Consider the following 14,576-nt stretch of genomic DNA (forward strand, 5'->3'; position numbering starts at 1 on the left):
ATATAAGTATATTACACAATGTAAAAAGTAAAAAACACCTCTAATAGTAGAGGCTTAACTTATTGGAATTGATGCCGTAGGACTGCCTGTCCCACTGCTGCTTCGCTATAAGTTGCCATGTCCAGGCAATTGCGCAGCGTGAAAGTATGAGCATTCTTCCAAGTAGCGGCACAGCAAATCTTGTCCAGTGGAACACCAGCGAAAAGAGCAGCAAAAGAGGACACTGCTCTTGTCAAATGCACCCTGGTCTTGGCTGTAAGCTGTTTACCCATCTTAATATGACAGAATTGAATAGTAGCATCGATCCATCGTGCAGTTGTTCTTTTTGTGACCGCAGAACCCAGATTTACAAGCTCATAAGACACTAGATGTTGATCCGTTCAGCGCAGCTGCTTTGTCCTTTGCAAGTAACACTTAAGCCATCGTTTGACATCTAAAGATTGGAGAGATTTATCCGCCGGTGAAGAAGGATGCAGGAAAAAAGTGCGCAGTATAACTGGCTCATTACGGTGAAACTGAGATGGTACCTTTGGTATGAATTTAGGGTTTGCTTGTAACATCACATGGTCCTCTGTGAAGCGCAAGTAAGGCTCTTTAGTGGTGAGGGCTTGAATTTTGCTTACTCTTCTAGCAGAAGTAAGCGCGAGAAACAAAGCCACTTTCCACGTGAGAATCTTGAGCTCCATTTTGTGGATTAGCTCAAACGGTGGTTTCATTAATTGAGACAGGACCAATTAAGGTGCTATTCTGGTGGAGGAGCCCTAATAAGGGGCAAAGTTCTGATTTGACCCTTCATGAACTGCTTGATGATGCAAGAAGAGCAGAGAGAAGAGTAGTTGGATGTGCTTCAATTTTTAAGGCTTTCCACCTTGTTTGCTCTCCCGCATCCCTCTAAGGAAGAGGAGCGTCTCTGCTGTCTGGACCCGAAAATAGCATTGTCATTTTAACTTGACTGCACAAAATAGTTCTGGGTGGACAACCAACTCTTTGTGGGGTATGTGGGAGCTAAGAAGGGTCGGGCAGTACAGAAAAGGACCATCTCTCACTGGGTCGTTCTCTGTATTAAGATCTGCTCTGCCCTTGTTAAAAGCAGCCTCCTGAGGGATTAAGGGCCCATTTCACTAGGGCAAAGGCTGCGTCTACGGCCTTGGCCCAGAGTGTCCCAGTTCTGGACATCTGTCAGACAGCAACATGGGCATCTTTGCACATGTTTGCCAAACATTACTGCCTGGACAGTCAAGTCTGCAGGGACATGCATTTTGCCCGTTCGGTCCTGCAGGACTTCCTAGTGTGAGATTTTGGTCCGCAACCCACCGCCGGGAGAGTATGGCTTGGGTATCTAATTCAGAGATAAGGAATCTGCAGCTAGAAGTATCTATCAGATGAACAAGTTGCTAACCTTCGGTAACGCATTATCTAGTAGAGAGACTATCTAGTTGCAGATTCCTTACAGGCCCACCAACCCTCCCCACATTGTGGACTGGTTTTATTAGGGCTAAGGTTACTCCACTTTTCAGGGCCCTAGTTTTGCACACAACTACATCATTTACTGTGTGGTTCTGCGATTCTGACTTGGAAAAAATGAAAAGTACTAATGTCTGCGCGCTTGAGTGTTATATAGGTGACTCCGATGTCATAAACAACGCTAACAACACCGACGATGTCACGCGGAGCCGAATGGAGCCATCCGATGGCGCGCAAGGGGAATTGCTCGAGTAAAAGTTTCCGGATCCAGCCTGACACCTGGGAAATTCAAAGGTAAGGAATCTGCAGCTAGATCGGCTTCACCAAATAATGCGTTACCAAAGGGAAGCAACTTGTTCTTTTGTTCCTAGTCTTATTCTTAATTCTTCATCTGTAATGCTCAATCTCCAGCACTTTTTCTAAAACTCAATAAATAAAACTAAAGAGTATGAATGCTTCTAATTATGTTTAAGCCTTTGGATCTCATTTAGCCCTCAGGTGGCAGGTAGAAACCTGGAGGAGGTGGGAGCACTGCCTCCCCTAACACAGCCACAGCCGTCCACGGGTAGTTCATTCCCCAAAGCAGCTGTTCCCTCCATGGTAGTAGGATGGGGCTTTCACTTCTGTGATATAAGCCAGAAAATACCATGGTGTTTTGTCACACTTTTATTTTCCACAACCAGACCCCCAAAACAGCATGCAAGGGATCTTTGTGACTTTTTTTTAGGTCCGAGCCACCGTGGTTTTTATATGGTGGACCCAAACATGGAAAGCGCTTGTTAGAATAGTGTCACATGGTCCCTCTAACACCTTTCTTTGGGTCGGTTTTCCTGAGGGTGTAACTAGCGTAACTGCATCATCAGAAAAGTGTCAATTCCCCCAAGCCCTAAATGAAGCGTAGAATATGAGAGGTTGGAGACGGGACAGCTCTGTTTTTAGAGGCTGTAACTTTTATGCCCGCTTGTAAATCAGGGCTGTTACTGTCGTTCAGCTGCTTTCATCTGTTAGATCATGCAGTGCTGTGGTTTGTTTTCTTAAGACTGTGTAACTGCCACCCAAAACAATGTTTTTGTCTTTTTTAGGTTAAAAGTGTACTGGATGAAATCATAGAGAAGCTTCCAGAACAATTCAACATGTTAGAAATTATGGCTAGAGCAGTTGAAAAGACACCATATGTTCTGGTGGCCGTTCAAGAATGTGAAAGAATGAATATGTTAACGAAAGAAATCAGGCGGTCTCTGAAAGAGTTGGACTTGGGATTGAAGGTGAGTTTTTGGGAAAGACTTTGTGAAGCAAAATCCTCTTGTGAGAAATAACTAAAGTATCTAAATGCTTAAGTACACGCATTGAGCTGAATCTGGACATTGAGCAAAAATTAGTTATTGGTACGGGTAGGTGAAAGGTAGGTGAAAAGCAGAGGATTCTGAGACTACTATGATCAATATACTTACAGAATTTTGTAAAGCAATGACACGTCACTGTTCAGTCTCTTGAGAGTCATAGCTTACTGAAACAAATAATGATTATCAAATAAGCACAAGTCGATTTTGTGTTGTAGGTCAATATGCTTCTAGACCTGGTGCCCGCCAATACCATGATGCCCTACAGATATAAAAAGCCTGGAGGCATGCAGAGATCATAGATAGTAACATGAGGGGGGCAAATGCAGTCCGTATGTGAGATTGGTTCTTCCGTCAGGCATTCTTCTCTTGCTGCACCTATTTATTTCTTGACACAACACAATACCCTGTTGTACAAGTCAGGTACAAGCAGCATTTGAAGCTTTAAGTTACATTTAAAAGTAACAGTACCTGTTGGGAGAAGTGTTCTTGTGTGACAATATGTTAATGTCTATGGATGAACGTTCTTCATTGGTCTTACTTTGAGGGCCTTTGGTTGCCAGACAAAAATGCTGACTGCACTTTGTCAAAGGCTTGACTAAATATGTTTACAAGAGTTTCCTGGATCATAGGAGGTTGGGTTTTGAGCAGATTTATGTCATTTCAGAATTTAGGGTCTTGAACTCATAGATGTATGCAAAATGTTTATTTAAATTTTCAAGAACAATAAAATAAACAAACATAACACTGAACAAAGTGTAAGTACAATAATCGGGTTACAAGTCGTAAAAGATATGAGTAGTAACCATACCTGTCTTAAAAACAGTAAAACTTAAAAGATCAAAATAATAACCAGCTGATTTTGTATAAAACATCAAATATGGATTATACATAATATGACGCACTGGTAAGGAGTTATAAATGATAATGGATTTCTGATAGAGATATCTAGCCGCAGATTCCTTACCTTTGAACTTCCCAGGCGTCAGACTGGATCTGGAAGATTTTTCTTGAGCAGTACCTCTGCGCATCAGTTGGTGGTGTCGGTTGACTCCGCATGACATTGACAGCATTGTCTCTGTCATCCTGACGTCCACGTCTTCAATATGGGCACCAACTTGGCGTGCTAACATCCATTCTTTTCTTTTCACGCCTGCCAGCGCAGATCCGTTGAAGAGAACTACAGCTTGTCATTTTTTGACAGACTTTTTTTCACTTTTGGTTGAAATGTTTTCATTGGTGTGTAGGTATCAATCATGTCAAGATTCAAACTGTGCAGCACCCGTAACCGCGCCATGTGGGTCACGGATCCCCATCTTGTGTGTCTTTGGAGCCTGGAGCGCGACCACGACCCGAAATCATGCTCCGACTGCCAGGCCATGATTCCCAAAGGTTTGAGGGAGCGATCCATAAAGCTGCTTACATCCCGGCATCAGGTGTTTCGGAGGTCTCCTCAGAGGTCTTGTTTCCACACCTGGTCCTGGTCTAGGTCGAGAGGAAGTTCAGAGCACTACCCTAGAGACTCCAAGTCTTCATCATCCCAATTAAAGTCCTCGAAGGTGTTGGGTAAGAAGCACCACAAAAAATACAAATCGAAGCATACTTGGTCTTCACCCCGGTCACCTGACATGACGGAGGAGACTTCTTCAAAGCCTTGTTCTGAGGAGCATGTGCCTGGGTTGACTCCGAGCCCCCACCCCCCCCCACACATTTTCCAGGAATGACATCCACCCAGTTGAAGGAGTTTTATGACGCCATGTACACCATATTTGGGTGGCCTGAACTTGTTGGTACGCCTTCGGTTCCAACAAGCTCAGCAGAAGGAGTTTCATTGGGTTCCATGCCGTTGGCTCTCGCCCTGGCGCCCGTGACTCCTCATGGATCCGTTCCTGGATCCCAATCATTGCTGGCCGTACCTCCTCGACCTTCCCTGGCATCACGTCCGACGCCGAGATTCCCGACGACGCCGGCACCCACTGGTTACATAAGCGCCATTCTCATCCCTGATGACACTGAGCCGGCTGGGCATCCACCGAGGACTCTGTCGCATCCTCAGCCTTATTTTGAGGGACTAGGATTGGAGGAAGATTGGGAGGGGACACAGGACACCTTAGAAGTTGTGCTTTATAATGAAAAGTTGGACTGGTATGAGGAACTGGGTGAAGCCAGTGGCTTGGATACATCTTGTAGGAAGTTGGTTGTGTATATACTATACCAAAGTGAGGTGTAGTGTGCACAGAGTCCAGAGAATCCCCAGAGGTATAGCAGAGGCTAAAATAGATAATACCTTACTCTCTTCTGTGGTAGTGTGGTTGGGCAGTCAGGCTTATCAGGAGGGTGTGATAAGCATTTATTGTATTCACTGAATCAAGAACTGTTGGCACAAACTCAGACTAAATCCATACCAATTAGGTAAGTATCAAAAAGGCATACTTATGGTTTATTTCGAGAAACAAGCAGGACTTGGCACAGGTAAGTAGAATATGCTTTCAAATGCAAAACTTTACAAGAAAATGCAATTGTAGTTGGAATTGGAATCATTACAAGTTTGTATTTGCCTTTAAACAGTTCAGAATGCATTGAAATGACTTTTGATTACTTTTAGATTACTTTTCAGTTACTTTGACCACTTGGGGTGATATGCCTAGATATCACACCGTGGTCCTTTCAAAATACCAATAAGTAAGACAGTTATAGGTTCAAAGCAATAATACTTTGGTTTCCATACAAAAGTCAATTCACCAGAACATTTTTGGAGAAAAATCCCATCCTTGGTTCCTATGGAAGAAAATAATGTTATTGGTTTGCAGGTAAGTAATGACCTGCGAGAATAGTTGTAGGGGGGTTAAAACCAAGTTCTCTCAAGTGCTCTCAAGTTGCACCCCAAGCGGCACTAGGGCGGCTGGGTGCAGAGTGCAGGGGTCCATTGTTAGCCAATGGGGATAGGAGGCCTTCAGTCAGGGGCTGCTCACAAGCAGGCCACTCGGTTGTGAAAGCAAAGCTCCTGGCGTTAGGATCAGCACTGTAGGGGCCAACAATCAGCACAAGAGCTGCACCACCAGCGGCACGGATGTGGCCAGATGCAGGGTGCTAAGAAGACGTCCGGAGCCATGTTGGTTTCAATGGAGATCTCCGGTTTGAAAGAAGTGCTTTAGGTTCGGTCAAGGAGGATTCCTCAGGGAGCCACAGGCAAGCGTGGTAAGTTGGAGGGATACCTGGACACCATTGGTTGGGCCACCCAAGGCTGTGGGGCGTCACATGCAGGAATGCCTTTGGGAGTCATGTGTTCTTACCAGCTCCGGTCGCGGTTGTTGGATCTCTCGGGTAAAGGCTGCAGGCGTCAGTTAGAAAGTTGAGGTAGGTTGGGGATCGCCATATCCCAGGTTAGGATCGCTGGGGAGACCTACTCGTGGTGTTGGACCATTTGAGCTTGGGCTGTGGGCGTTGGGTGCAAAGTGGTACAGAACTGCGGATTCGTCCAGATTTTGGGTCTGTGTTGGAGTCTCTGGGTGAGGAAATCCGGTGCTCACAGGAGAATGTCTATTTAGGAAGGGCAGGACAGGTCCTCTGGCTTCCAGATGGCTGCTGGACACGCTGGGGTGCTACCTGGGTGCAGGTTTATGTCGGCACAGAACAGTAGGGCTGGGGCCAAAGCAGTAGTCATCCCCTCCTTCCTCTTTCAGCACGGCTCTTCAGTCCTTCTTCTTTCTTCTCGTAAATTTTAAGCAAAGGTGCACCACAACGAAAACATGTGTAAACTAAAGTATTCTAAACATGTTTTTTTCATATGAAACAGACAAGAAAGAATTTTTTTCTCAAAAACAGGTTTTCTCTTTATTCACTCCAAATGTTAGAGGACACAGCCGGCTGCACCTTTGCTTAAAATTACGCTTTGTAATAAGTTCTATATAGAACTGCCATTGTGATGGTGGGTGGCTGTCAGTGTGCACACTACTCCCTTAGTGACATTTAGAGGGAAATTATCAAATTTGGTTATTGTGGTCAGGTGCTCCGTTAAAGAAAGGTTCCACCATTCAACTTGCTTCTTTCTTCTTCTTTCTTCTACTTCAGTGTGAGGAGGCAAGGTTCAGGGGCGCCTCTAAATACTAAATTTAGGGGCATGACAGGGTGTGCAGGTTGGGATCAATAGGTCCCTTCTTTGGGGGTGAGTACAGCCCCTATTATGCCATCGTCTAGTGGGAGGGGGGGAATGAGGTTTTGCCTAATTGGCTAGTTCTCCTCATCTTTAAGGTGTAGGGGACAGAGATGTGTGATTCACCTCTCCTCCCCCACCTGAGAGGTGGGGTTGGCAAAGGTGGTCACCTAGGTTGGTTTTCCTGCCGATTCTTCCACCCAAAGTGGGGTCCAGAACCAATGGGAGCCAGTTGCTGGGGGCAGCAAAATGCAGTAGGCATTTGAAGCTTTCCCTTCGCTGACCTAACCCATCCCTGGGGGTGGAGGCATGACACCTCTGCCCAGGATGGGCTTTGTTTCTGGACCCAGAGATCAGAGACTCTCTAACCAGGGGTCCAGAAACCTGTCTGGTGGTGGCAAATGGTGGGCAGCCATTCATGAACCACACCAGGGCTGGTCTTTTTTCAGGGGGCATCTCTAAGATGCCCTTTGTGTGCAACTAGCGTTACATCCCACACTGGCATCAGTGTGGGTTTAATGTTCTGAGAAGTTTGCTAACAAACTTCCCAGGTTTCAGTGAAGTCAATATGGAATTGTGGAATTCGTAATGATCAACTCTACAACCATATACTCTTTATGGCTTCATTGCACTTACAATGTCTAAGAATGGACTTAGAAACTGTAGGGGTACAGTGCTCATGCAATTGTATCCTCACCTTTGGTCTAGTGCACTCTCCTAGAGGGGTGACATACCTAGGCCACAGACAGTGGATTGTAGGCTTGGCACAGAAGGATGTGTGCCAGGTCGACTCTTCACTTTTCTCTGCACCAAAGAACACAGCTTGCAATGGGAGTGTGTGGGTGTTAAGGTACAGGGCCCCTAAGGGTGGCTCAACAGGTGCTGCATCCCTTAGAGGCTTTCACTGAACACTGTGCCTTGGTACCTAGGGTACCTTTTACAAGGGGCTTACTTTTGGCCAGAGATTTGCCAATTGGGGGGTACCGCAAAAAAGTGTGGGGGAGGGGGGGTTACCATGCAAAAAGGGGCACTTTCCTACAAGCCTCTCCAGAAATGTATTTACAGTAGGGAACTTGAATAGTGACGGTTGGTCTGGCAACAGTAGAAAGGCAGAAAGGGTCAAAAGGTAACCTTTTAGAGTGCCCATAACAGAGCCCTGCTGGGCAAAAGGTAGGATAAAAATGAAGATGTCAGAAAGGGAGGCAGACAGAGGGTCAATAGACCATTCTGTAAATATTTACAAATCTTGTGCCATTGGCAGGCATTTATCGACTTCGGGAGGAAGGTTGGTGGTTTTGCAACTCCCTCAAGGCCTGGCCTGTCCTCTCTGCAATTTTGAGGCCAGTATCCCTGGTCAGAAGCGCTGGGACCAATCCCCTGTGCACTGCATCGAGTTGCTGTTGCCAAGGCTTGATGGCTATGCAATCCAGAAATCTTTGGGCTACAAGAAGCTCCAGCCTTCCTTCCCTCCAAGTTCAGTGTCCTCACCACATCCTCTGCACCGTGAGCCTTCTTCATTGGTGAGCTGCTTGAGGTCCCATTGTGACTCCTGTGTCTTTGGGCTGTGGGTCTTCTTTTGCTTCACTGGGCTCCCCTGATTGCTCGGGCCTGTGCTGACTCTCCTGCTGTTGGTGAGTCCCTTGGACCTTGCTGGTCCCAACGTTTCTCCTTTTTTGTCTTCCACACCAGTTTCGGCTACTAAGGCTTGTTGGTGCTCTCGCCAGACACCAACCACCTAGTCACCGACATCCAACATGCGACAGCTCGTGCACGGCTCCTGGTCTTTCTCAGCGTTGCCTTGTCCTCACAGGTGCAGTAACAAGGTCACCATCAACTCTGCAGAAACTCCAGACATCAATGGGCATTGTGTTTCCATTCCTAATGGTCACTTCCAAGTGGTATAGACTCTGTCCCCTATGCTTGCAGGTTCTTCACTTCCAGAATCCACTTTTGGATTCCCCCGAACACCTCCTTAGTCTTCTCTATAGGCATCTTCTTTGAAGTCATCCATTGCTGTCTATGGCAGGTTCCAAAGTCACTTTGCCCCTATGCACCCTGCTTCCCTGGTGTAGGTAACCTGGTTCCTGGGGCATCCACAGATGGGGTGGCTCACCAACCTTCCGTGCTCCAAGGAAATTCTTCGGCGTCCTCTGGGAAGGGTCCTTTTCCTTCCAAACTGCGACTTCCCCGCTAACTTCTATTTGACACGCAGCTGGGTTTCCACTCTGCACACAGCCTCCATGGGATTCCTGGGTACTTACCTTTGATGGTTCCTTGTGTTCCTAGCTCCTCGGGGTCTTCTGGTTCAAGTCGTATCCTCCTTTGCAGTTTACATTCCATTTTTAGGTTGAGCTTGATCTACCTGTTATCTCTCTTCAGTGGGGTTTGGCAAACCCGCTGTTTGCCATTGGTCACTACCTGTGGCATTCAGAAAAGCTAGCTTCTTAATGGTGCATTTTTGTAAAAGCCCCTTCTTTGTACGTTTAGCTCTCTTACCAGTGATTTCACTCAGAGAGAGTTTTGGTCGGCCATCACACAGAACAGTGAGAGATGGCCCCCTCCTCCCATCTGGCTATTGCAGGTCAGGCATTGTGTTTTTCTTTTGAAGTTTTAGATAGCTGGGACAGAAGGACGCGTTAATTATTTGGTAGGCATGGGGAGATTAAATGATTTGCCCAAAATCACCCGATGTTTAGCCGACGCCGAGGCTAATTTTTTTAAAATTCATTTGCATGGTGCCCGCTTCACATTACATTTCTCTGCACGGGCGACGTGCTTTATATTTCAGTGCGGCGACCACTTTATGTCTCTGCTGTGGATCTCTCCCACAGTCTGAGCTGGCTTTAAGAAACTGAAAACAAATGAACTGTCTGTACCAAAAACTTGCACTGACGTTATAAGTGTGCAGATCACTGAAAATGCCAAACTAATAATCTGCACTGAAGCTTTAAAGTGTGCAAATCACTGAAATCAATACTTTGCGTGCTTCTTTTATTTTGCCAGTCATAGTAAAAAACTACCACAACCACGACATCTGTCATCGTGCCAATCCCTGTTGGCACTTTTAATTTAGAAAAAAATGCCCATCCTAACGAGTAGATGCTGTTGACTTCTTTAATAAATAAACAAAACACAGTTGATCTTCATTTAGAAGCTATTCCTCGATGTAGAGCGTGTAGAATAGCAAAAGCCAGTTTACCTTACACTAAGGATAAGCACAGACAATCAGCAAGCTATAATGCGAAGACTATCAGCTGTTGAAACGCATGAAAATTCAACGCACAGTTCCTCAGATTCCTCAACTGTTCTCTCTGTGTGCAGACCTTCAACCTGCAGCTTTTCAGTCAATAGCCTTGCTTGTTCCTTACATTTCAATGAATGATCAATGGGCGTTTTAGCTGACAATGGATCATAAATCCAACGTTGCTCAGAACAGGGGGCCAAAAATAGGTTTGCTCCAGTGCTCCCAAAATTCTTAAAATGTCTCTACCTTGTCTTCAGCAAGTTTCTAAGCAGCACGTGCTTATAAAAGAGGACTTGTGATTTATGTGTGTCCCTGTGTTCGGTAAGCCTCCACCAACGAGCTTGTAAAAAGGGCCATGCACATGTAAAAGGCTTCATGTGTGGGTCTCTGTGTCCAATGTGCCTTTATACCCATGCATAATAGGGTGTGAGGAGCATGCATGTTCAAGTGGACAGCAGGGATCTTTGTTCACGTGTGAATAAGTGGATCCGGACTTCACGTCAAGCTCTGCTGTGGTCATTATCCCACCCACGCACATCTATCTTCTGTGACAGACAGTCTCCCTGGAGAACCCTTCAAGGATATTTTGTCTGGATACTCATTATGCGTTGGAGTCTTGTAAGCAGCTGAGTGATTTTATCTTACTGTACCGCGAGCAGACAATACAGAATGTTTATTTTTCTTAGGATCAGAGTTAGATCCTGTTGCTGAGTTTGCATAGCAACATTTCACTATGAACCTTTTAGGACTAGATTGCCCTTATAGAAACTAATCTAAGTAGTCGCCGGAACAGATTGCTGTTAATCCTCAGAGATGATAAATGAACAGGCTCATTTTCTTCTAATAGAGGTGCTATTCCCCGCTCGCGTTCGGTTGATAAAAGCCCAACTGAAGGAGAGGATGCCGCCAGCAACTTAAATGTAGAAGCAGTTTTTTTGATTGTCTCAATTTCATTATAGCATTACTTTACAGCTACTACACAAGCATCTGGAGCCATAGTTTTAGGTCGAGCCTTGGCAGCGCATGCGCTGCTCTGTGAGACATGCTGTATTGACATTGACAATTAAGCATTTTAAAAGCATAAACAACAAAAGGCAAAGAGTGTGGCTCCCTGCAGATATCTACTGGGAGCAAACTTAAAAGAATCCAGTGGCCAAGAGCGCAGGGGGTCCCCAACTCCGCACAGCCATTAGGTGGCAGGGGTCCCATTCAGCCCAAGCCCCGTGAATTTTTGTGATTATGGGAGATTAAGGGCTCCTCATCACACTCTGCAGGCGTGCTCATTGTTTTGTGTTATGCACTGCCAGTGGCTCTCTTCATGCTTTTAGGGAGAGGTTGTGGGCTGTGCGCACTACTATAATCTGATAGCAACATCTAGCAGCAGATTCCTTAACTTAGAATGTCCCAGGAGTCAGACTGTATCAAAAAAACGTTTTCCCCAGCAGTACCTCTGCACACAGGGGGACGTCGTCGCCCAACTCCATCCTGGTGTCGTCCATTGAAGTGACATCAATGGAGCCATATAAGAACCCCCCTGGAGTGCTGACGTCAGTTTTCATCTTTTCCACATCCCAAGAATCGGAGTTTAGCGGTTCCTCTGGCCTGTTTTTGTTCAGGCCTTCACGACGCCTTTCATGTCTGGAACAGTGTGTCGATGCCTGCGGGCTTCAATTTGCCTGCGTCCTGTCCGCACCAGATGTCGACGATAAAGCCACACGAGATCTGTATGGGGCGCTTGGGCGAGCACTACGATTCCGTGCGACACCTGCTGGCAGCTGAAGCTGAAGTCCCTGCGGGAAAATCGGATGAAACTGTTGTCTGCTAGGGTGTCCCGGTCATAGTCCTTGTGGCTCCGTCTCCCGTCTCTGGTGGAAGGATCCAAACGGCGCAGTTCTTCCTTCCACGCTGAGGTCTCTGCCTGAGGCAGATCCAGGAGTCGTGTTTGCCTGCCTCAGGTAAGCACCGGAAGAAGTCACAGAGGTCGTAGACCTCGCAGAAGCTTTACATCGAGGGCCGCCCCTCCCGATTTTCACCGGACGCAAGCCCTCAGGAGTCGACCCCCGCCTACCCACCATTTCCTGGTGCAGTGGTGACTCGGACCCAGATGGAGGCCTATTCGAGGGCTCTACAGGCCTTCTTTGGGTCACCCCCTCTCCCTGGCACGCCATCGGGCCCCACAGTGGAGGTAGGGATTCAGGTCGTGGGTTCGCCCTCAGCGCCGACTGAGTGCCTTGACTCCGATCTGGGGGTCACTGCGACGTTGGGACACGACCCAGATGGGGTCCCACTCTGATATCTAGCCTTTCCTGATGCGTCTTTGCACAGTCCTGCGGGTCTCCATGCATCGTCACTGGATGTGCCTGCAGCGCGGAGTTCGACTCAAAGTCGACTTCGTTCCCCCCTGCAGGCTCCTGTCTCGGTGGAGGTCCAGTCAACGCCGGTCCAACGCCGGGTGGACGAGTCCTCCCTGGAGGTTGTTGGCTCCAATCTGACGCTGCCCCGATGTCAGGCGACGCCGGTTCCGTCCCAGTCTGTTCTTCTGCTGGAGGATGTGACCCTAGTGGGTTCACTGCCCACAGTGTTTTTTCCATGCTCCATGGAGCAAGGGCTCATGGGGCACTGGCCGGCTCATTTTCCTGCAGGGCCTTTGTTGTTGAGTGGACGGATTAGTCTTCAACCGTCCCCAAGGGATGAATTGTTGTCTCCCCCTTGCATGGCCACGGAGGCTAGCGTAGACTTTGCGAGGGCAGTTAATAGGGCTGCACACATCTTATGAATGTAGGCGCCCTCTATCTCCCTGCCTTTGGATCCTTGGTTGGATCTCCTTCACCAGGGCATAGTGGATGTAGAGCCTCTGCTGCCTTTTAGCAGGTCATTGTATGATATTCTTCTGGGGACTTGGGTCAGACCATCATCAGGTGACCCTGTGACCCGTGCGGTTGCGCATCGCCACTGGCCGGCTCCAGATGACCCTGCCTGTTTGTCCCTTCATCCTAGGGTTCAAGGATTGGTAGTCCAGACTGCGTTTCCTTCCTCTCCTCCACCGCTGTTTCCCCCCACTTTGGAGTCTAGGTGGTTGAAGTAGTGTGGCCGCAATGTTTTAGCTTCTACCAGCTCCGCCTTCGATCCCTAAACACAACCTGCGTGTTTGCTCGGGCTACTTCTGCCCTTTGGGGCTCTGTCGAACTGCTCCTTTCCTGCTTACCGGAGGGTCCTCGTGCTGACCTGTTCCAGCTTGTTTGGGATGGCTGCAAAATGGCGCAGTTTTCCATCCGATCGACAATGGACATCACCGACTCCGTGGGTTGGGCTATGGCCAGGTCAGTTGCCTTGCATCGCCATGCGTGGCGATGCAATGGCAATTTCCCCGAGAATGTTCGGGAGCGACTCAGGGATTTGCCCTTTGACGGGACCCTTCTGTTTGATGAGCATGCCGACTCAGCGGTCTGGCATCTCATTTCTGGATTTTCTTGACTGTCTGGTTTTAAGTCCCCTATGGTGGATTTGTATTTTTGTGTGATGGTGTTGTCATCTTGTTTTCCTGATTTACGTTTCTGGGTTCAGGAGATTTCAACCCAGACAGACTGTATGGCTGTTTAGCCAGGTTTTTCCTTCCTTTGATGCAGCTGGATCAGCTGTTTATGTGGTTATTTTTGGCCTATGAGCTTGTCTCAAGAGGTGTCCTTTGTTGTTACCCAGGCGGACTGTGCAGCTTTTCGCTGCTTTGGTCTTTTCTTGCAGCCGCTGTCCAGCTGTTTCTGTATTTCTTTTTAGCTCTCTGTCTAAGAGCTCGGCTCAGAGGTGTCCCTTGCTTGTATAGGAATGTGCCATACCCTATGTGGGGTACTTGTTGGCTATTGTGTAGCTGCTCTTCCTGGCACTGGAAGTTTCAACGGATCCTGCGGAGTCTTATTCGGGTACTTTCCTTTTGTCAATGTTCTTCCTGCTGTTGTGGAACATCCCCTCTAGTGTGGCCCGCAGGGTTGGTGCGGTTCTCTCCTGGTGGCTTAGTCTTGTAGTCTACGGTTCGTCCGTAATTCTTTCCTGTCTCTTTGGAGACACTCTGTGTCTACACACAGGTTATATTAGCTGTCGTAGGGTGACGGTGTAGCTTCAGCCCCTGTCTTGGCTGCATTCTATTCTCACTTTTTTGTGTGGAAAAGTGCTTACGTTTTCTCTCATGGCTCAGGATCTGTAGGGCTTTTGCCTATGGGCAGTGGAGATTTCCGCTGACTACGTTTCTATGTGTTAACTTGCAATCTATTTCTTTATGCACTTCCCTGGCAGAAACTTCAGTCCCTTTGCTTCTTATGTGCAGGGGTTCAGGTCCTTCCGCTCCTGGCCTCTGCGGATGTTTTCTGATTCACTATGGCTT

At 47.4% G+C, this 14,576-nt stretch overlaps 1 protein-coding gene across 1 annotated transcript in view; it reads left to right on the plus strand.

Moving 5' to 3' along the window:
- The window catches only part of DNAH17 (dynein axonemal heavy chain 17), a 15,539,113-nt gene that overhangs the window by 14,872,352 nt on the left and 652,185 nt on the right, over window positions 1–14,576 (plus strand). Inside the window, exon 79 of the mRNA XM_086931082.1 lies at window positions 2,547–2,729. Coding sequence (XP_086787208.1) covers window positions 2,547–2,729 — 183 coding nt within the window. The remainder of the gene's footprint in view (window positions 1–2,546; window positions 2,730–14,576) is intronic.

This window comes from Lissotriton vulgaris, chromosome 7, assembly GCF_964263255.1.
Source record: "Lissotriton vulgaris chromosome 7, aLisVul1.2, whole genome shotgun sequence".
NCBI lineage: Eukaryota > Metazoa > Chordata > Amphibia > Caudata > Salamandridae > Lissotriton > Lissotriton vulgaris.